The 23,863-nt window shown below is 35.9% G+C and overlaps 1 protein-coding gene across 2 annotated transcripts in view; it reads left to right on the forward strand.

Moving 5' to 3' along the window:
- The window catches only part of sgpl1 (sphingosine-1-phosphate lyase 1), a 70,193-nt gene that overhangs the window by 22,183 nt on the left and 24,147 nt on the right, over nt 1-23,863 (forward strand). The window contains exons 4-9 of one of the 2 annotated variants that reach the window (XM_039755109.1): nt 2,937-3,084; nt 5,896-5,975; nt 11,462-11,590; nt 13,070-13,158; nt 22,222-22,330; nt 23,670-23,768. In XM_039755109.1, the coding sequence (XP_039611043.1) occupies nt 2,937-3,084; nt 5,896-5,975; nt 11,462-11,590; nt 13,070-13,158; nt 22,222-22,330; nt 23,670-23,768 (654 nt within the window). The remainder of the gene's footprint in view (nt 1-2,936; nt 3,085-5,895; nt 5,976-11,461; nt 11,591-13,069; nt 13,159-22,221; nt 22,331-23,669; nt 23,769-23,863) is intronic. The other variant, XM_039755118.1, reaches the window with a different exon arrangement.

The following is a 23,863-nucleotide window of genomic DNA, read 5'->3' on the forward strand; positions in this document are numbered from 1 at the left end:
ACAGTATGCAGTTATTGTTCTGAAATCTTAAAACTCCCCTCGGATTACCTCTTTCGTTTTTGGCTTTGGCAACATATTTAGTATGTTTTTGGTTAACAACTCTTCTGAGTTTGGATTTCGATATCTCTCCAGGTCTGTTGTATTCATTTTTTCTCTGTGCCCCAGGATCAGAACAATCTAGAATAATGTGGGCAAGGGGGAGAGAGATGACAGTAGATCTGATTTCTTAACAGACAGTGCTAAAGTAATCAGTTTAAATTACAGGATACAGCATATAGCAATGTAAAATGTAAAGGAAATCAAAGATATTTTTATGCATTCAGGTAATTAATTATAAAATTAACTTTATTACTTGACAAATGGATAGGTTATGGTGGGCATGGTATGAAACATAAGTTTCCGTATTTTATGTTTGTTTTATTATTTGGTTTTGTTTGTCATTAGAAAATTAAATTGGAGATGTATGTAATTCCTAAGACACATTAATTCTTTGTACACGATGTGAGCCGGTGAAGAAATAAACAGTTTTTGATTTTTTTAAATAAATTATTTAATGTTAATAATTATTCTTTTACATGTACTGCAATTCCTAGTTCTTCATAGGGTTAAGTTTAAATACTGTATCTTTTAGGCACTGTGAGTCTATCTATGCTTCTCAAGTGAAGTAACTGAATGTACTAAATGTTGTTATACTACAACAATCTAAATATTTGCTTCTCGTGTTATTTTTTTATTTAGCAGGTGCAGTAACATAAATGTTCAGTGAAAATGAGTTTGAGTGTTTTATTAGGCATCTACTAAGTTAGCAAACATTACAGAGCAAAATTTTAAAACGAATCACAAGAGGTGTAGGATATTGATAGTTAAAAGCATTGCAGCTTTTACAAAGTACACAGAACATGCAGATCTGACTTGAGAACCTAACAGTTGCTTCCCTGAAGTTAGAGAAGGGGTGTTTTTCTTTTGACCTCATGAAACTGCTACTTTCATCAGACAATAAAATCTTTTTTTCTTCTTTTTTTAATCTTTATTAAATGACTTAAAGAGGCAAACATTTTAGAACTGCACAAATAAAATTTTACATATAATAAATTAGCATCTGTTTCTGTGGTGCCCATCCCTCTCAACCCCAAACTAGACCTGCAAAGATCAAAATTCTAAATATTGCTAAATTGGTAAAATATTAATAATTGCTAAAATATTATTTACTTCCAGAATTATCAGTGCACATCATAAACAGGAAACCTGAAGGCTTATGGGAATGACTTTTTGAATTGAAGACTGGACTAGGGCTGGGTGGTATACTGGTACTAGAAAATGACAGAAAAACCCAAATTTCAGGATTTTTGGTACCAGAAGTAAATGTCAGCTTTCCTTATTCCTCTGTGTCTTCCTTCAACACTGGCTATTGCAGCTGTCGAAAAATATCCATTATTTTGACTTGCTTCATCATGACCTTGGGCGAACCCCCTATTGCTTCAACACAATCATGACTTTACCACAGGACCCCTACCAACCCACCATTTCTTTGACACAAACTGGACTTGACTTTCATGGCTATCAACAGGGAAGCATTATGTGTAGTGCTGCACACCAGGGAGCCAAGCAATTGTGTAATGCACCAGGCAGGCTGAAATTAGACAGGGAACTTTGAAGTATTTTTTTTTCAAGAACCATTTTGGTAATGGTATTGAGGTCTGAAATTCTATATCAATAGCAGAGTCAAAATTTTAGTACTGATCCAACACTAGACAGGACTTTTGACCAATGAAATAGAGAGACTTTGGGTTTCCTATTTATGATTAGTGCTGCAGACAGACATCAAGAATTTAAAATAAATGAACAGATTTATGCACGTATTGTTAGCCCTGCTGGTCACCATTTTTATAAATACTAATGTTGGAAAATATGCTCCTTATGTAGTCCTTGCCCCTTTAGAACAAAACTCAAAGTTGTACCAAAGTCTTCCATGCAACAATGAACTCTTTCTGAAAAGTTTAAAGTATAATTATTTAATACTTTGCGGGTGCAAAAGTATAGAATATTGTTTTCACTTCAGTATTTCCTTCAAGAAGTACGAGTTGCCCGCCTCTAGCTATATGATGTCAGTGGTATCAGTTATGCTTTGCAAACCTTATTAATTATGCCAAATATACCATCCGCTGCATTCAAGATGTCTATGAATAACATCTCAATTTAAGATTTTTTTTTTTTTAATACATATGAAATTAGCCTTAGAGGTGATCCTTTGTAACACTAAGGTTTAAAAGAACCCGAAAGCCTAATTATTTGGTCTTATTTCATTTGGACTGCTGACATCAACTTATGTTAAGTCCATTATTAACCAAAAATGTAATTATTTATGCTTACACTTTTTTTTTTCTTTTCTTTTACTTAAATATTTTATAGATAACCGTGTTAATGGAGTTATTTTAGTTGTGTTTTTTCATTTGCTGATATTTGCAAATTTTTATATTTAAAAAGGCTCTTTATATATTCAAATAAAGCACACATTCATATGCCTAATAGAAGTATTTGGACAAAATTGGCTGTTAGATTAATCAGTTAATCAATAAAACAGTTGATACATTAGATTAATGCTGCCACAAATGATTTTTGCAAATGATTAACGTCTAGCCTTAGTGTACTATAAGCATCCATTTTCTGTAGCAAATCTTTACAGAACGCTGATGAACAATGACTGTGCTAGGATTAGATTAAAAATTCAAAATAAGAATCTGGAAAAATATTTTACAAATAATGCTATAAATCAAAGTGGGATCATTGTTTATTTGCTAATTTATAAAAGCATTAAGATCAAATATGTTCTGTGTGACACTTCCAGAGATTAATTCAAGTATTTCAAGTGTTTCTATACTGAATCTAATTATAATATAATTTTAAATAATGTTTTAATAATTATCTTACTATTGCAGATACAGAAGCAGTTAAACAAGGCTCTGCATGACATGGCAACAAATCTATTTACGCTTAAAGAAGGAATGAGTTATATTACAGATCTTCCTTCCAAAGGACTTTCACAGCAAGAAGTCTTGCAAAAGCTCAATGAATATACATCTTTAGGTAGGATTGTACTTTATTTGGCTGTTTAAATATTTTACTTATTGTAAATAAAATACTAGTTTTTGATTACAGCACTTAAGTATTCTCTGTTCTTTTTTTTTAATATACATACTGGTGAGCAATTTGAAAAATCTAATATCGCAGTGAACACAAAATTTTTGAAATCCTTACAAATAGGCTTTGTGTACAGACTTGTTTTTAACAATTGTGTAACTTGGGGAGCCCATCAGCTTGAGTGAAAAATGAACGGATTATATGGAAGTTTAGATTGCATACAGTACATGTAAGCCTTGGTATTTATAGAGTGGTGACTAATGGGATCTACCAATAAATTATCTAGTTTTATCAGCTACTATTGACCTATTTTAACATTGTTTTATATATAAATAACTACAGCCCCAGAACCCCAAATTAAAACTGTGGCTCTTGAGGATTTTTTTCTGTCCAATATTGAGATGTATTGGTTTATACTCCACATGACAAACTGTCACTGCTAAACTGCTTAGGTTTATGTGCAACATTATTTACTTGGGCTGCATTAACAACTACTAAAAGCCAGGACTGCTGTGTACAGCTGTTTACTGGAACATTTTTTTGGAGAGTTTTCGGATTCTGTCAGGTGAAGTTTCTCATGTTTTTGATGCATGTTTAGGTTTTAACTTTAAATATTTGTAAATAATCAAAAAATAAGTTAGTCTGGAATTTTGAACAGGAGGCCAGTTTGATTAGAGATGTGCAATTAAAACTAAGAACAATTGGAAAACTGGGTGGAGTAATTAAGGGTTTTGTGCAAGACAAGTGTAGAATTGGAAAAGATTATGGTATAGTTTGTGGATTTTGAGAAAGTTAAAGAAGCTAATAAAGTGTTGAGAAAATAGTGATATGCTGAATTAATAGATAAAAGCTATTATTTTTCAAAGTTGTGATTCACCTTTTTGTAACAGAAAATAGTTTTCATAATTTCTTTGACATACCACAGTTCATCTTATTCCAATATATAGTAATGGATGATGTCAACAATTGTCTAAGAATAGGAGGTAAATTAATGGAAGGTAATGTTTATAGACCATGTATTTACTGTGGTGAATTTTGTAACCGATGACAATGTAAAGGAAGTGTGAAATGAGCAGAAGGTAAAATTATTTCAGCAGGCATTGTGTGAAATGAGTAAAGCAATAGCTGATAAGAATAAACCTGTGTTAAAAAGAAAGACCTTTGTATTGTCATCACATTTCACATGTGGATGGTGGTGAAGACTAAATTAGTGCAGAGGTATTTGAGATATTTTAATGAAGGAACAAGATGGGAATTAAGCTGTAAGGCTTGCAAATTTATTGGTAACGGTAAATTAATGCTAAAAGAGGCTTCACAATATTTATATTATTTTAACTCCCAGTAAATCAAGTCAAAAACGGTGAAAAATGTTTCATTAATAAAAAACGCAATACAGTAGGATAGGAATTTTTAGTGTTCACTGCTTTACTGATACAGTATTAGTACATGTCTTTCGTGTGGTAAATTCTGTAACGGTTACTAAAACTCAGCCTGATGTTGCACTCGGAACAGTTTAAGCATGTTTCTTTGCACACTTCCCCAACCAGCCCCCCCAACCCCAGTGTTCCCCCAGGACATGTGAGGGCTGAATGTCAGTGCCTGATCCACTCATGGCGCACAAGTAGGCTACCACACCATAAGGCTTAGTGACTTAGGGAAATGTCAGTCAGGAATATTGACAGTTACTGAGTTGTGAACAGTGATTAAGGGGCTAATGTCTGTTTTGTTGTTCTACTTGATAGCAATCATTTTCTTTTTTGCTTAGCAGGTACTGCATCACCCCACTGCAGTGTTACGCAACTGAAATCACCAGGCATACCACAGAAATTCGGTCACACTGAGCCATAGACATTAGTTTCAGTGTCGTCACTGTGTGGTTCAACTAATGTTACACTTTGAGTTTGTTCTAAAACAGAGTTAATAACCTCTTGCTTACATACCATTGTGTTTTGGTTGAAGGTTCTGCCTCTTTCATGAATATTGATGAGTTAACTTAGAGTTTCAAAGCACAATTCATGATTTTTGCAGCATGATGTTATATCATCGTCTTGATGGCAGCAGAATAGTGTCCCAAGTGTTTATCATATTTAAATGTAAAGCAAATCATTAAATGTCTCACAATCAATCTCACATATGGTTTTAGGTAATTGTGTAGAATCCCAAGCCTTAGTCAGGTTTGGGTTAACGCCCAGGAAGTTAAACTTTTCTCTAGTACAAAAAAGTAAATAACTGTAGCACACCTTTAAAAAGAGAAATTCTGGTGAGAGAAAAGGGAGCAAGCTGAGGGTTATTATTAAAGGAACTTTCACACAAAAAAGTAATTCTCAACCAAGAAAACCAGCTGAAGAAAGTGAATGCAATGAACTTGCCTTCATTCAGGGCATCAATAAACAATTAATAAAAGTCTGTCCATTATCCAACCCGCTATATCCTAACTACAGGGTCATGGGGGTCTTCTGGAGCCAATCCCAGCCAACACAGGGCACAAGGCAGGAAACAAACCCCGGGCAGGGTGCCAGCCCACCGCAGGGCACACACACACCAAGCATAATGAATAAAAGTGTTATCTCTAACTTCTATATAAATAATAGCTCATTTTTACTACTTTATAATTTCTTATATCTAATAGAAAGGTTTTCTTATTGTATGAAGACCAACTTTGTGAAATACATAGCATGTTACTCATTCCACATACATGCTAATTTGTTTACATTAATGTACATACATGCTAATGTGTTTTCCTGTGTTTCCTTGCAGCAGAGGTACAGTGGCAGAGTGGAAAAGTTTCAGGTACAGTTTACAGTGGAGATGAGAAGCTCACCAATTTGTTAGTAAAGGTAAAGTATATTTTAAGTGTAGGAATATATAGTACAATGTGATGAGGGTGATAATCACACATTGAAATTTAAGCTGTCAGTAACTCAATGAGAATTTATTATTTGTGTAGAGATTAACTTTGCCCACTTCATGTGGTTGACATACAGTAGGTACAGAAAGTATTCAGACCCCCTTCAATTTTTCACTCTTTGTTATATTGCAGCCATTTGCTAAAATCATTTAAATAAAATTTTTCCCTCATTAATGTACACACAGCACCCCATATTGACAGACAAAAAAGAATTTTTGAAATTGTTGCAGATTTATTAAAAAAGAAAAACCGAAATATCACATCATCCTAAGTATTCGGACCCTTTGCTCAGTATTTAGTGGAAGCACCCATTTGAGCTAATACAGCCATGAGTCTTCTTGGGAAAGATGCAACAAGTTTTTCACACCTGGATTTGGGGATCCTCTTCCATTCCTCCTTGCAGATCCTCTCCAGTTCTGTCAGGTTGGATGGTAAACGTTGGTGGACAGCCATTTTTAGGTCTCTCCAGAGATGCTCAATTGGGTTTAAGTCAGGGCTCTGGCTGGGCCATTCAGGAACAGTCACAGAGCTGTTGTGAAGCCACTCCTTCGTTATTTTAGCTGTGTGCTTAGGGTCATTGTCTTGTTGGAAGGTAAACCTTCGGCCCAGTCTGAGGTCCTTAGCACTCTGGAGAAGGTTTTTGTCCAGGATATCCCTGTACTTGGCCGCATTCATCTTTCCCTCTATCTTGGAGTTTGCTAAAAGACACCTGAAGGACTCTGAGATGGTGAGAAATAAGATTCTCTTGTCTGATGAGACCAAGATAGAACTTTTTGGCCTTAATTCTAAGCGGTATGTGTGGAGACAACCAGGCACTGCTCATCACTTGTCCAATACAGTCCCCACAGTGAAGCATGGCGGTGGCAGCATCATGCTGTGGGGCTGTTTTTCAGCTGCAGGGACAGGACAAGTGGTTGCAATCGAGGGAAAGATGAATGTGGCCAAGTACAGGGATATCTTGGACAAAAACCTTCTCCAGAGTGCTAAGGACCTCAGACTGGGCCGAAGGTTTACCTTCCAACAAGACAATGACCCTAAGCACACAGCTAAAATAACGAAGGAGTGGCTTCACAACAACTCTGAGACTGTTCTTGAATGGCCCAGCCAGAGCCCTGACTTAAACCCAATTGAGCATCTCTGGAGAGACCTAAAAATGGCTGTCCACCAACGTTTACCATCCAACCTGACAGAACTGGAGAGGATCTGCAAGTAGGAATGGCAGAGGATCCCCAAATCCAGGTGTGAAAAACTTGTTGCATCTTTCCCAAGAAGACTCATGGCTGTATTAGCTCAAAAGGGTGCTTCTACTAAATACTGAGCAAAGGGTCTGAATACTTAGGACCATGTGATATTTTAGTTTTCCTTTTTTAATAAATCTGCAACAATTTCAAAAATTATTTTTTTTTTGTCTGTCAATATGGCGTGCTATGTGTACATTAATGAGGAAAAAAATTAAATGATTTTACCAAATGGCTGCAATATAACAAAGAGTGAAAAATTGAAGGGGGTCTGAATAATTTCCGTACCCACTATAGCACTCTGATCATCATTAATGCATATGCTTTTATTTTCTCATTCATCATTTCCCTTTTCTATTCTTTCATAAAGACGATAAAACAATGCTGCAGTGTTGTACTGACTGGAGTTAACACTTGTCATTAATGTTTCTTCTACAACCTCACTTGTAGTAGGTTAATAACCACAAACACTATTATCATGATTAGTCCACAACATTTCACACAGACTTATATTTTGCGGCCTCCAGCTACACTTGCCTAATATCCAGTATGACAAATGATACTTTTGCAAAATTAGAATATCCATACACCTATTGCAATCTATGAATAACTCTCATAGTGTCTGAAAGTTGTGCCATAAGTCAGTTGGAGGAATGTGGTTACATTCCTTAAACTCCATTTGCACAGGAGTAACAAAGTTAAGTGGAGAGATACCAACATTCAATTCAATTCAATTTTGAATTTTCAGACTGTAAAAACATTCGGGCATATTCTAAATTAATCTGCATAACACAACTTTTTGTAATAAAGATCACTTCTTGCCATTGGCACAATAGTTACTCCTACTCCTTGTTAACGTGTCCTGCTCTCTGCACAAATTGTACAAAACAAGCCTTTACACTGATGATTGCTTTTCTTTAAGGTTGTCTTTTATCTTATTGATAATTATAATTCACTTTATTTACCATATACAATTTCTTGCATTAGGAATTTTTCATTTTTCTCATGCCACAGCTTACCTTCCATAGACAAAGAGAAAAGTATTTCTGTTCTCAAAGATTTGTATAGTCATATACTTTATAGTATTTCCACTGTTGTTTTTTTTTTTTTTTCTTTCACTTTCCTCATTTTAAATATTTATACATTTGCCTTTCAGGCTGGAGTCCTTGTTTTGTGCTCATAGAAAGTCATACAATGACGCTGACAAAGAACTAATGCATGGTGGTATTGAACCAGTACAGTGCTTCAGAGTGGTATTGATGCCCCCACACATATTAGTTCTTTCTGTTCCTGAAGTATTTTAGCAAATACTGCATACTCCTCATGATGAGCTACTCATATAGTATTAATGGGCATAATAATTTTACATGGTATACATTTTAAATTTTAACTTTTTTGATGAAGATTTTTACAAAGCATTAGCATGTATTATGAATACTGTATTGCATTTTTTTGTGTAGTGCATGTTACATGATTTGGCACTGTTTATGTAGTCTGGTTCATAAAGGTGCACAACCTAAGCAAAATGTTGTGTTAGAGTATCCATCTACAATAGGCGTTATTGGACAACTTTCCATCCATTATCCAACCCGCTATATCCTAACTACAGGGTCATGGGGGGTCTGCTGGAGCCAATCCCAGCTAACACAGGGCACAATGTAGGAAACAAACCCCAGGCAGGGCGCCAGCCCACTGCAGGTTTTTGTACATATAACTGGAAATTGTATAATTAGAGCAGGTGTTCTTTTTCTATAATTGTATTACACTTTTGACAGCTTTTCACAATGAATTTTTTGGTTATTTTATGCATTTTAAGAAATTTAGCTCTTCTTTTGACCCCCATTTTTTTTTTTTATTTAGTTTAATTTCACCATGAAGCAAGTATTTTCTTTTGCTTTGTAATAACACAAATCTTTGGCAATTTCCTGTAATTACACTGTATTAGTGCAGTACTGCCTTCCATTGCCTTACTTCATTATATGACCTTTAATGAGCACAAAACAAGGACTCTAGTCTGAAAGGCAAATATGTAAATATTTTGCACTCTCCTTGTTTTTAAACAACTGAGTAAATACTATGAAGTATCTGACTACAAATGTTGAATTGTTTTACTTTTGTTTAGCTCAAGTCATTTATTTATTCATTTTAAGATTAATTGGAACTTAATTGACAGCAATTATAAGTAGGTAGTTTGATCTTATTATTACAGTTTTTGAAATTCCTTTAGTTTTAAACTGTTTCCTGAATTCTTTCAAACGTAATTCAAAATTCTCTATGGCTAAGCAGAAACACCCTTATACAGTAATTTAGACTATAATTTTTAATCACTAGATAAAGGCAATACATTCATTCTGAGGATAAACACATTATTGTTGCACTTAACTTTGACACTAGTTTTTACAGATGTGGCAGCATTCCCAAATACAGGTAAAATTCCATTACAACAAACTCCCAGGGACCTAAAAAATATTTCGTTGTAACGAGAATTTCGTTGTAATGAGATTCTGTATTTGTTACTATAGTGCTTTATTTAACTTGCGCCCAGACATTTGCAATCATTTCAATAGCTTCTATCATGTTAATTTTAATCTCCTCCTGCCTACAAATTATGCTGACGAGAATTTTTCTCAGCATTCCCTTGTGATAATATACTTTCAGGGTGCGAATGATGCCCAAATCCAATGGTTGAAGCACTGCTGTGCAATTGGGTGGGAGGAATTCAACATGAACATTATCTAAATGTAGAAGCATGTTGTGGGCAGCACAGTTCTCAATCCGTAGTCGAATCGTCCTTTTCCTAATATGAGGTTTCTAAACTCTTTTGAGACCCCACCCAACGTGAACGACACGCTGAAGTGCGTCCCGAAGTGCAATTGCAGCGTCTGTGGAAGATTGTTTGTCTGTTGCTGTGGCAGGGCATCAACAGGCTCATAGCGCTGCATTGAAGCAACACAGAAGCAAATCATAAAAGATAGGGGGCGCACTACAAGTCCCTGTCTTGCACCCCAAAACATGAGGCTGTCTCAGTACTCAGTAAAACCAACTTTATTTAGCTTGAAACAGGAGCGGCACACTTATTTATTGTAGCGTGATCTGCCACTCTGCTATACACGGGCACAGCGGTCAGGTTGCATCACCCATCAATATTTTTTCTGTTTGCTTTGGCAGAGAGACGCAGCATAGCTTAGAGCTAGCTGTTGCCCTGGAACAGATAAACAGTCTTCCATAGACGCGGAGATCAGACTTTGCAATGCTTTTTGGCGTGTCGTACAGTAGGGGGAGGCCCCAGCGTGTTTAGAAACCTCACATTTTCTTGAATGAGTGCCTATTAATAGGAATGTTTCTTGAAAGAGCATCACTGAACCACATTAAAAACTGCTTTTTCGATGTCTTCAAATACAGCAGTTCACATGCGTTTCCAACCTGAAATTTTTTTTTTTTTCTTTTTTTGCTCGGTCCTTTAAGAAAGTTGACAGCGTCAATGGCGAAATTCCGAATTCACCGGCAATGTCTTTTTCTTTTTGCCGCAATCAAGAGCTGCAAAAATGAAAAGTTTTTTTTTTCTAATATGAACTGTTATCATTTTTATGTGTCTGCTGTTTCTATAGGAGGGTGACAGTGAGTTAAATTCCAATGGATTTTTTTCAAATGTTGATGAGCAATAAGTAAAAGGTATCACTGAAAACCTCAGGAAATGCGCAAGGCAGGAAACAAACCCCAGGCAGGGCGCCAGCCCACCACAGGGCACACACACACACACACCAAGTACACACTAGGAACAATTTAGAATCGCCAATGCACCTGACCTGCATGTCTTTGGACTGTGGGAGGAAACCGGAGTACCCAGAGAAAACCCACGCAGACATGGGTAGAACATGCACACTCCACGCAGGGAGGACCCGGGAAGCAAACCCGGGTCTCCTAACTGCGAGGCAGCAGCGCTAACACTGCACCACTGTGCCACCCCTATGAAAAGACCATTTTTTTAATATATAAAATAGTTTAAACAGGTTATTTTGTAGATATTAATCAAAGAGCATAGGTAGAACATGATTAAAATGACTATTCATTTTTCGTAATGTATTTAATGTAAACATCAGTATGCTTCAACTTTCCCAGATACCTAAACATTTGAATACTAATGAAAATTTACTTTTCCATATTTACAAATGCATAGGTGTATGGAGATTTTGCTTGGAGCAATCCTCTCCATCCTGATATCTTTCCTGGAGTACGAAAGATGGAAGCTGAAATAGTTCGAATGGCTTGTACACTATTTCATGGTAGTCCTGATTCTTGTGGCTCGGTAAGTAATTTTTTTTCCCCATTACAGTATGTGTGTGTGTGTATATATGTGTGTATATATATATATATATATATATTATTTATTTTTTTTTTTCTTCATTTCTGTTACACTGATGACTTGCTGTATTTTATTGAATTAGGTTAGCTTTTTCATTTATCAGTTAATTATCTCATGCACTATGTGGTCAGTCTAGGAAGTATCAAAATTGACAGCTCATAGAGCTGTAATTCATAGTATGTACAGTAAAAACATAAAAATCCAAGATGATGATGATTTTCTTTGGGACATATTCACAATAGTTGTAGAAGGAATGGGCCACTTTGTTTTTCAAAAGCTCATACCATTAATCCTAATGTGTCTTAATACTTAGGGAGACAAATAATATTTTAATAGATGATAAGAATTATTGTTTCTTAATGGTTTAGTGATCACCAAATTCTGTTTTACTACATAATTTCCAGGCAAAACAAGCTAATTGATTTGTTAGTAGTTTCAAGTACTGCATTCTACTTTAATCAAAACTATGCATCTTATGAGAGCATGATAAATTTATTAGTATGTGTCAGCTGGCAAAATGTATAATATTTATCTATGATTTATTTAAACCTGCATAAGAGTCTTCAATCAACTAACACATATGAGATATGGGATGGACAGGATCTGAAGAAAAAACACATGCAGTCATGGGTTGAATGTTCATACTCCACCCAGACAGTGCCGGGGCAATCTAGGTGTTTCATGCAATAGTATACACTTAAGAGTATTTCACGTATTTGGTAAAGGTTAATTTTATTAGGTCTAAACACCAAAAATCAGAATTGGATCTTATTTTCAAAATTATACTCTCCTTTGACTTTGGCCAGGTTCACATTTCTTCAGAATCCAAAATTAATTGCACATAGGTTATTCTTGTACCTCATTTACATTCTGTTGTTGCACACACCATCTATTTTGTCCTGGGAATGTTGCTTTAATTATCGAGGGTGACATCGAATCACCAGTGTGTGTATTGGAGAACTGAGAAAAGGCAGTATATTATCTGTCTTTGGAGAAACTGGCACCCAGGAAAATTTAATAGCAAAAGCACATTTGAGATTTAAAAAAAAAAAAACCACGCACACTGCAATGTATTTTTAATTCCAGGTCCAGCTCCCTAAGTCTAAAATTGGTGCCCTCCCCTTTAATAAGACTACCAATTTTACTAAGTGGCTTTGTCCCTGCAGAGGGTTAGTCTTGAGTTTCAGAGAGAATGTCTGCTGCAGTATGTGTGGGCTGTACTGAGTGAGCAGGGAGATAATATTGATCAGAAAGCTCATGTAGTAGCAGGTAGTTCTTGTGTGCACCTCCTTGTGGTTGTATGTGGAATGTACAGTGTTTTTAGGAAATATTCCTTGATATACAGTATTAGTCACTTTACACAGTAGTGGAGATCATTTGTCACAGCACCTTCCGTAATGATGTTTGAACTTTATATTTTAGGTTACTTCAGGTGGAACAGAAAGCATCCTAATGGCCTGCAAGGCATACAGAGACATTGCTGTAGAGCGTGGAGTCAGGTTCCCTGAAATGTATGTAATTGAAAGAATGAAGACCTCTCATCCCATTTTCTTTTTTAATATTTTTTATATTTTTTTTTCATATCTTGTAGTTTTATGCAAATACCCTCTGCATAATTCTGGAAATCCAAATGTTAATTAATCAAGAATTTCTAAAACCATTTTCCAGTCTTCTTCTTTCAGCTGCTCCCGTTAGGTATTGCTACAGTGGGTCATCATTTTCCATCTTTTCTTGTCTCCTGCATCTTGCTTTGTTACACCTGTCACCTGCATGTCCTCTCTCACCACATCCATAAACCTTCTCTTAGGCCTTCCTCCTTTCATCTTGCCTGGCAGCTCTATTCTTAGTATCCTTTTCCCAATATACTCCGCATGTCTCCTCTGCACATGTCCAAACCAATGCAATCTCACCTCTCTAGCTTTGTCTCCAAACCGTCCAACCTTAGCTGACCCTCCAATGGACTCATTTGTAATCCTATCCATCCTTGTCACACCCAGTGCAAATCTTAACATCTTTAACTCTGCCACCTTTTTTGTTCAGTGCCACCGTCTCTAACCCATGTAGCATTAACTGGTGTCACTACCATCCTGTAGACCTTCCCTTTCACTCTTGCTGATACCCGTCTTTCACAAATTACTCCTGACACTCTTCTCCACCCATTCCACCCTGTCTGCACTCTCTTTCTTAATTCCTCTCCTCTCTAGAGCATATCTTCACCTGTCCAGAGTCTCCTCAACCAGCTCCCTACTCTTGTTACAGATCACATTGTCATCAAAAAATATCATAGTCCATTGGGACTCCTCTTTATTCTCGTCTGTTAACCTGTCCCTCACCAATGCAAATAAGAAAGGGATCAGAGCCGATCCCTGATGTACTCCCACTTCCACATTGAATCCATCTGTCACTTCTTCCGCAGACCTCACCTTTGTCACACTTCCCTTCTTCATATTCTGTACATCTCTTGCATATTTCTCTGCCACTCCCAACTTCCTCATACAATACCACAACTCCTCTTGAGGCACCCTATCATATGCTTTCTACAGTTCTATAAGGACACAATGCAGCTCCTTCTGGTCTTCTCTGTACTTCTCCATCAACACCTTCAGAGTAAACATTATAGCTTCCACTAGTCTTTCCCATAACTTCATGCTGTGGCTCATCAATTGTATCCCCCTGTAGTTACTACAGCTCTGCTCATCCCCCTTACTCCTAAAAACTGGTACCAGTACACTTCTCCACCCCTCAGGCATCCTCTCACTTTCCAAGATTGCATTAAACAATCTGGTTAAACTCTACGGCCATTTCTCCGAAACGCCTCCATGCTTCCACAGGTATGTCATCTGGACCAGTGGCCTTTCCATTCTTCATCCTCTTCATAGCTATACTTCAACCCTTGCTAATCCATTGTACTTCCTGATTCACTATTGCCACATCACTCAACCTTATCTCTCTCTCATTCTTTTCATTCATCAGCCTGTGAAAATACTCTTTACCAGTAAATGTGTCAAATACTGTGTAGTTTACGGTAGTTCTGTGACTTAAGAGAGAACTCTTCTAGCAAGAAAGCTACAGAACTCAATTTTGAGCTTGGAATTTTTGTATATTTAAAATAAGGAAGACTACATTTCATAAAAACCAAGTAATAATTAATGATGTTTGATTTCTTTGGTTGTAAACTATTTATTGTGCAGTATAAATACTTTTTGTGTCTTGTATCTAAGTGAAAATGTTTTAAATTCCAAAAGATCCATCTATTTTTTCCTAAGCTTTCTTGATCAAAGTATAAGTTTATGAAAGTCTTGAACCTATTTTGGCAAACTGAGATGCAACACTTGCAGTATACAATTGGTTTTGAACATAGCTATTGTAACATTATTATTTAATCTTATTGCCATTACAAAGGTTGTTAAACTTACGGCTTACATGTGAGTCATAATGTGTTTGATTTATTCGCCTTTTTAATATCATAATGTCACTTGGTCTTACATCTGTTTTATAGATGTACTGTGTAAATGAAAATAGCACTTTGTATTAAATATGGCATTTACAATGACATGCAAAAGTTTGTGCAAACTTGCTTAAAATGTTTATTACTGTGAATAATTAAGTAAGAAGTAGATGAACTGATCACCAAAAGGCATAAAGGTTACATATTTCTTTAATATTTTAATAAAGATTACATTTTTATTTCCATCATTCACAGATAGAAAATACCAAAAAAATGAAAAAGGCCTGAAGCAAATGTTTGGGCACCTGACATATTTAGTAACACCCCCTTTGGCAAGTATCTCGATTTTGTAAATGTTTTTTGTAGCCAGCTAAGGGTCTTTCAGTTCTTACTTGGAGTGTTTTTGCCATTTTATCCTTGCAATAGGCTTCTAATGCTGCACGATTCTTGGTCGACTTGCGTGCACTGCTGTTTTGAAGTCTGTCCACTGATTTTCAATATGTTTAGGTCGGGGGACTGTAAGGGCCATGGTAAAACTGTCAGGTTTCACCTCCTGAGGTATTCCATTGTAGACTTTGAGGTATTTTGGATCATTATCTCGTTGTAGGACCCATCCTCTTTTTACTTTTTTTTAGTAGATTATGTAATGTTTGCTTCCAGAATTTGCTGGTATTTATTTAAATCCATCCTTCCATCTACCAGTGACGTGTTCCATGTGCCACTGGCTGCAACACAAGCTCAAAGCATGATTGATCCACCCCCATGCTTAATAGTTGGAGAGGTGCTCTTTTCCTGGAATTCTATAGCCTTTTTTCTCCAAACATACCTTTACCCATTATGGCCAAAAAGTTTCTATTTGGACTTTGTCAGTCCACAGGACTCCACAAAATGCATCGGGCTTGTTTAGATGTTCATCTGCAAACTTCAGGCGCTGAATTTTGTGGCTAGGATGCCAGACAGATTTTCTTCTGCTGACTCTACCATAAAGGTCATATATGGTCAGGTGTAGTTGCACAGTAGAACAGTGTACCACCACTCTAGAGTATGCTAAATCTTCATGAAGGTCTTTTGTAGTTAACAGGCTTTTCAGTTTCCTTTCTAGTAATCCAACGAGCAGTTTTTTCAGAAAGTTTTCTTGGTCTTCCCAATCAAAACGTGATCTCCAAGAAATCCTGTTAACTGCCATTTCTTAATAACCTTATGAAATGAGGAAATGTCTGCCTGAAAACACTTTGCTATCTTCTTGTAGCCTTCTTCTGCTTTGTGAGCATCAGTTGTTATATTTTTCAGAGTGCTAGGCAACTGCTTGGAAGAGTCTGTGACTGCTGATTGTTGGGACAAAATTTAATGAGTCAGAGAATTTAAACAGCTTTTCACTTTGTATCACCTGGGGTTTTCTAAAAAAGACTGAACAAGCCATAGTCCTAACGAACTAATTAAAGTCTGAGGCCTTGGGGTCTCTGACAACTTTTACCAAGTATCTTGGGTTGCCTAAACATTTGCAGGGTGCTCCTTTCCTTTTTTAACTGTACAAGTGTAAGGTGTTTTTTTTTATTTTTTTTTTTATTGCTCTTTAATTATTTTTGTTTTTATCAGTATACTTCTGCTAGAGTATGTGAATTTCCCCTTGGGGATTAATAAAGTATCTACCTACCTACCTACCTTACTACCTACCTACCTACCAAACAACACTGAAACGAAATGACTCATCTTGAACTTTAAGCCTTTTGATGATTTAACTATTCTCAGTAACAGACATTTAAAGCAAGGCTGCCCAAACTTTTGCATGCCACTGTGTTCTTTTTCTCTTTTGAAGTGCTGTGCTTACAGGCATCATCGCAGGAACCTACTGAATGCCTAATAGGAAGTAAAAAGCTATAGAGAAGACAGTACCAATAAGCAGATTCTGCTGCAGACACAACATCTTTACAAAAATGTGTGAAGTCAGGCTTGCCCAACAGCAGATGTCACTAAGTCTTGTAGTAGTCATGTGAGCTTTCCTATCATTTATAAAGTGCTTTTTAGGGTGGAATTTGTAGGATTTCAGAATTGTAAGAAATTAATGTATGAAACATCACAATCTGCAAATATTATGATCTGGCATTTATTTGAATTTTTTAACAGTTTCTCCTTGGCCTCTAAAAAATAATTAAGATTTTGTTTTGGGGGGTTTAGATGTCAGGAAATCAGTTCATGTTGGTTTTTGAACCAGATGCGTTTTTAATGGTGGTTGTTCTCTTATGGTGCCATCTTGTTTTCATTATAGGTGCTGCTAGTTTGAGCACTGATAGCTAACAATGCATTCACAGGTGCCTGTCTCCCAGAAGCTGTGCTGAATGACATTAGTGCAACAACTTGCAAACCGACTATTCAGGTTTCTGCCATCCCTGATACTTTTCTCTACTTGTTCTTGTGTCGTATCCTGAGCTATGTTTACCAAATATTTTCTTTTCAGTTTTGAGTTTAGCTTCTGAGTCTATCTCTGTTCAAAGCTACTGCTGCCCTGTGCAGCCAGAACAACAAGCTGTAATTTTCAGTGCTGTTCCCTAGTATAATATTTTTTTGTGGAATCCACCATCAAAAGATGCTTTAGTCACACAAATGGAATTACTAATCCTAATTCCCTGATTAAAATGTTAAAATGTACAGTTTTAATACAATAAAAAGCTAATTGGGATTTTATTTTAATAGGGATGTTTCTCCCTGTTTAAGTGCTAAAAGTCATAGTTTTGCCAAGTAGTCAAGGTGATAAATTAAGAATTTTTGATCAGTACTATTAAATGTTGTGGTCTTATCTGATACAAAATTGTGCCATTCACTAATTGTTCCAGTGAGCTGTTTTGGTTTTGTGTACTTTTTAGTTTTATCTTTTAAAAATATTACTGGTATTACGGCAGGACTATAGTTTGGCACCCTAATTTTTCATGGGTTTCATGTCTGAAGATGTGTCCTCCTCATGAGGGATTGCACATGACAGGCTAGTCTAAGGGGAGAGTTGGACAAAAATTAGCCATTAATAACTCTCAAGTTTCAGAAAATGAATGAGAACCTACTGTGGAACAGGTCTATCAGAACCTATTCCTGGAGACAGACCTGGGAGCAGAGTTCATTGGCAACTTGGTAACCAATGTAGCCTTGTTAGGCTCAGTCCGAAAAAGCTATTTGTAGTTCACCACCTCCAGGTGAAGGACATAGATCAGGAGAAATGCCAGTTGGATAGGTTTCACTGTTGCCTGTTGCCCAGCCATATTAGGCCTTTTAACTGGAAAGTGCCTCTCTAATTCTGATATAACTTTGTTTGCAGCAAAGAGGAGGAGTTTTAAAAATACCAGCCAGATATCTGTGTACAGTATAGCTGGCGTTTGTTCAGGTGGATGAAAGGATGTTTCAGTGTGACTTGGAGTGACTTAAACTGTTTGTATATATGTACCAAATGACTGTTCAGTGTGTAAAGCCTTTTTAAAGACATTGGACTTGGTGGTTAAAATGGTATTATCTATTGACTGTTCAATTTTACTCAGTGTTACTAGAAAGGTATGACTAGGATTAATGGCATGTCGATTGTAAAGCCGAGTGCTGTGCTAGTTATGGATTGTCTATAATAAATACCATGTTTTAATACAAGAATGCTCATTAGAGTCCCGGATCTCTGAGCACCTTGACCCAGGAATCGGTGATATGCTTTGTTGTTCTGTCATTTCATCTGAGTTCTTATGTTTTGAGCATTCCCATCACTGCTGAGAAGTCAAAAGATCAATAATTAGTAAATTGCTTGCCTGTTGGAAAAACTAAAAAATGGGTAATGTAAGTTTGCTGGAAATTACTAGTAAATTCTTCTGATTGGAATAAGTTTTTAGCACTTCCCCTCCAAAAAGCTGCATCTGCATCTCAGGAGATGTCAGAAATACAAATATCCCCTGTTCAGGACCAGGGGCCTCATGTATAAATGGTGTGCATGCACAAAAATGTTGCGTAAGAACGTTTCCACATTCAAACCGCAATGTATAAAACCTAAACTTGGCGTAAAGCCACGCACATTTCCACGGTAGCTCATACCCTGGCGTACGCAACTTCTGCGCTCAGTTTTGCAGACTGGCGGCACCCAGCGTCAAAGCAGTGCTACTGTTCCTGTGTGGTTATCCTTTCTTTTTTAGATCCACATCCCTGACGTGGCTTTATAAATACACTGAAATTAACCGCATATTGTTTATTAGTTTACTAGTAACCTGTAACAATATAATGGTCCACAGAATGGTCAAACTATTTTAAATATAATAGCTGCTTTAGCGTTGTTACTCTCACTGCACCTTCTTCTTTTAGCTGCTCCCATTAGGGGTTGCCACAGTGGATCATCTTTTTCCATATTACTCTCACTGCACCACTCTATGAGTATTTATATCACTGTATCTGAGTGGGGAATCGCAGCTGATCAGAAAGAAAATTACCGGGATACAGCATCCAGCACATGCTGCCTCGACCATGCTGTCTGTTGAACTGCTCTAACACGGCAAACGCTTCAGAGCCTTTCCTGTACTGACCTCGTGGTTCAGAAACTGTTTCATCCCAAAAACTATAAATGGACTCAATCAGTCCATCAAGTGCTCCTTGTAGAATGCTTTTTACTTATAAGTACAATTACCTCACTGTAAACTTGCGATACAGTTATAGTATTGCACAACCTGAGCCACTTTATAAAGTACTAGCAAAATACCCGCGCTTCGCAGAGGAGAAGTAGTGTGTTAAAGAAGTAATGAAAAAGAAAAGGAAACCTTTTGAAAATAACGTAACATGATTGTCAATGTAATTGTTTTGTCACTGTTGTGAGTGATGAGTGTTGCTGTCTTTATTTATATATATATATATATATATATATATATATATATATATATATATATATATTATATATACCCGCAGCAGATATCACATATACATCTCAGTATTTTAATTATTCAGAGAGCTGTAATATTACAAATGTAATGGATTCTGTGTCCTGTCGGAGGAAGAGAGAGACCAGAAGCACATAGAAGGTCAAATAATCAAATACAAAACAAAGCATTTAACATGCTACTTTAGTTACTATGGGATTTGAGAAACTAGTAAATTAAACGATTTTAAGATGAAGTGTGTGATTTTTCTACTTTAATGACAAGATAAACTGATTAAAGTAGAAATTTAGAGATTAAAGTTGACATTGCGTGCTTTTTTCCCCCCACTGTGTGCCTTTTTTTTTTTTTTTTTTTTCTTCTTCTCTCTCTCTGTACACTAATAATCTTTCATATGACACTCAGATGGTAGGCTACAACTCGCCTTTTCATGGCGACTTTGATATGTGACAACTTCTTTTTTTATTTCGGGCACTCTGTGACTTTGTAAACTTGAGCTTTCCAGTTTCTCCGACACGCTATGTCACTTGATCAGCTTCCTTTTGTTGTTTATACCACTGTTTAAACCAACAAATGGTATGTTTCTCCTTGGCTCCACTTCGTATTCGCTGAAATCCTTCTATTTTCCCTTATCACAGAAGGCTGAGCTTAAGGGCTATTTATATTGAGTTGCATTTTCAAAGAGGTGTAATTCTGGGAGTAGGTGGGGTGGGACAGAATGCGCATGCACATGCGTTACTTTTCATGCTGACCATGATTTGTGGAGCAGAAGACCGTGGAAGTTGGCGTTCGCACAGATTTATCTGGATTTTTTTTGTGCGTAAGCACATTTCTGCTTTTGTCCGCACACCATGTTATAGTGTGAATTCTACGCACGCTGTTATGCATGAGGCCCCAGATTATTGGAGGTCTCTGCAAGGATCTGTAACTTCATAAATGCTGGTCCTAGACATGGCAAAGATGCTGGGATCTAATGGTGGATGCCTACAGTAAGAAAAGTTATCAGCTTGAAAAAAAAAGTGCCTCACAGGACAGTAGTTGAAGTAAGCAAATGTCACTTTCATCTGTAATGGGAAGACATCAAGCTGCAGGTTTGACGGGTCAAGTGGCAGTAAGAGTGCATTGGCTAAAGTTGCAAAATAAGGGGCTTACCTGGGCCAGGAACCACTGAGACTCTTGATGTACTCTGATATTAAAGTACATTCAAATAAATAGCAGGTGATATGGATACAGCACAACAACAATTACCTGTTGAACAATACCTGTAGAAACCGTTTGCATCAACTTTTCAAGGGTTAATTAACTTCTGTTATTAATCTTTTGACTGATTTCATGCATGTGTATGTGTGTGTATGTATAATATATGTATATATATATATATATATATATATATATATGTGTGTGTGTGTGTGTGTGTGTGTGTGTATGTATGTGTATACACACTTAAAATAGTTCATTAAGAAGGATTTTGGAAATTGTACAAAAAAGCAGTTTGTGATTCATATACATGCATTGTTAAACTTCCTTGTTAATCTATAAAATTCAATGTTTACGTGGAAATGCAGCTCAGAGTGACAAATTCCACAACAATAGGGGATTTTCATTATCTTTTTTTAATTTTAACTCCTCTCAACTTCACATGTAACCTATTCAGCTGACAGCTTTTTTTTTTTTTTTTTTTCTTCTTCTTCTTCTCAAGCAATTTGCTCTCTTTCCCCCACTACAAGTTTTTACCTCCATTAATGCTTTCATTTCTGGTTAAAATGGTAATTCTGTATAATTCCTGCATGCTAGCTTTGCAGAGTAGGATTTGCAAATGTAAGGGCTATATTGTTTGATTCAAATTTTGGTTCTGTTTCTTTTGTGTGTGTTATTTATATGCAGGACCATTTAAAAAGATTTTATTATTGGTATGTTGATAAAATTAAAATAAAATAATGTTGCATAATATCTGTTGGCTCTTAGAAATTGCAAAGTGTTCACATTTTTTAGTATGTGTGTCTTTAAAAGTTTTCAGAAAAACTATTGGTTAACAAAGTAAAAAACTTTTGGAAGGCAACATTCTAAATATAAGGCATCATACAGAATGATAAATATGTTGGATTTTTTGTTCCCCTCGTTAAGTAATATACTGTATTTTTTTCACAGACATGAATCTAACCCTTTCATAGAATACAGTAACTGGTCACTCTACTAAAGTAAGTAACCATCAAGTAACCATTTTTCAACCTCTTGTGTTTTAGTGTGGCTCCAGTCAGTGCTCATGCAGCATTTAATAAAGCTGCTCATTACTTTGGAATGAAAATGGTTCATGTTCCTTTGGACAAAAATACCATGCAGGTGGATGTAAAGGTACTTTGTTTCAATCCATTCCTTTGCTGTAATATTTTAATTCATTTTTGGCAATTGTGAATGTATATAATGTATTTAAATTACTATAAGTATTATCATTGGTCAATAAATGCAGATGTATCTGGTGTATCGTGAACCTTGTGACATATTTAAGATCAGCATGGATCTGGAAGATTAAAGATTATAGACCACAGTCTTGCTCAGAGAATGCAGGCCTAAAATTCATGAGGGTAGCTATTTCAGGTGAAATATAAAAACTATATTTATTCCTTTTAGATAAAAGAATGAAGAAAACACAGCTTTATAATTAAATGGGTAGAGCACAGTGTTTTATCATGGGAAGAATGCTATATAAATAGCATGCATTGTTGTTGTTAGGGATGCCACAATTGCAGAATTTTTGCATTTGATGTCCGTATTAGTGAATTTACATAATACTCAACACCTTTTCAATACCACAGCACAGAAATAACAGCTGTCCCTTTCACAGGCGTTTAATCAAAAGTACCACCATTATTCAAGTGGATCGTATTGATGCTTTTTACATAATAGAATATAAAATATAAAAATAAAAAAAAGTAACAACACATTTAAAATAATGTTGTATCAATAGGGTAGCTCCCTAGCGGTCATTTAAATAAACTAGTATTGGCATTCATAAATACCAAATTATAATACAAGACTTGAATTTAATTTGTGATGGTCCATTGAAATTCCTCCAGTGTAGCAGTAAATTAGTGTATGTTATAATTTTAGGGGGATTTCAGCATAGATCTTACAATCAAAGATATCATCATGGACTACCCGATTTTATATTATGTGCATATTGAAAATTTTTCTTTAACATTTTCTCTCCAGTATGTAAAAAAAACACTGCTTAAAATCAGTATTAAAATAAAAATATTTGTGAATTAGTGACTTGCAAGATAATTTTTAATTTAAACAAACTCTTTTAAATCTATTTTTCTAGCATGTCTTGAAAACTGTGATTTGTTAACATGTGTACAAATCCAAAATTAGAATATTAATGGAATGACTTTTTTTGCATTAAGTATGATGTTTTGCCTGTATTATAATAATAACTGTGTGTCTCTGTGAAAGATATCTGTGTTCAATCAGAGAATGAATGCGAAGCCTCCATTCCTGTATTAGGACAACTGTATATAGAATATGATATTAAAAAGCAATTAATCTCGCCATCTACAAGTTAATATTAAATTTTTTACATGATTTCTGTATTCAGTGCTAAAGAGATGGCTATACATATGTCATTAAATGTTGGCAGCATGAAAGATTAATTATGCTCATTTGTAATGAAACTTTTCCTTATTTTATGTAGATGATGAAACGAGCAATCTCAAAAAACACCGCTATGCTGGTATGTTCTGTTCCCCAGTTTCCCCATGGAGCAATTGACCCAGTTCAGGATATTGCAAAGGTAAAGTTATAAGTGTTTTTTTTTTTATATTTTTATTCATGCTTAATACTTAACACAACCTCTAAACTCCAAAAACCTGGAATTAAACCCCTTCA

Source organism: Polypterus senegalus, chromosome 1, assembly GCF_016835505.1.
Source record: "Polypterus senegalus isolate Bchr_013 chromosome 1, ASM1683550v1, whole genome shotgun sequence".
Taxonomy (NCBI): domain Eukaryota; kingdom Metazoa; phylum Chordata; class Cladistia; order Polypteriformes; family Polypteridae; genus Polypterus; species Polypterus senegalus.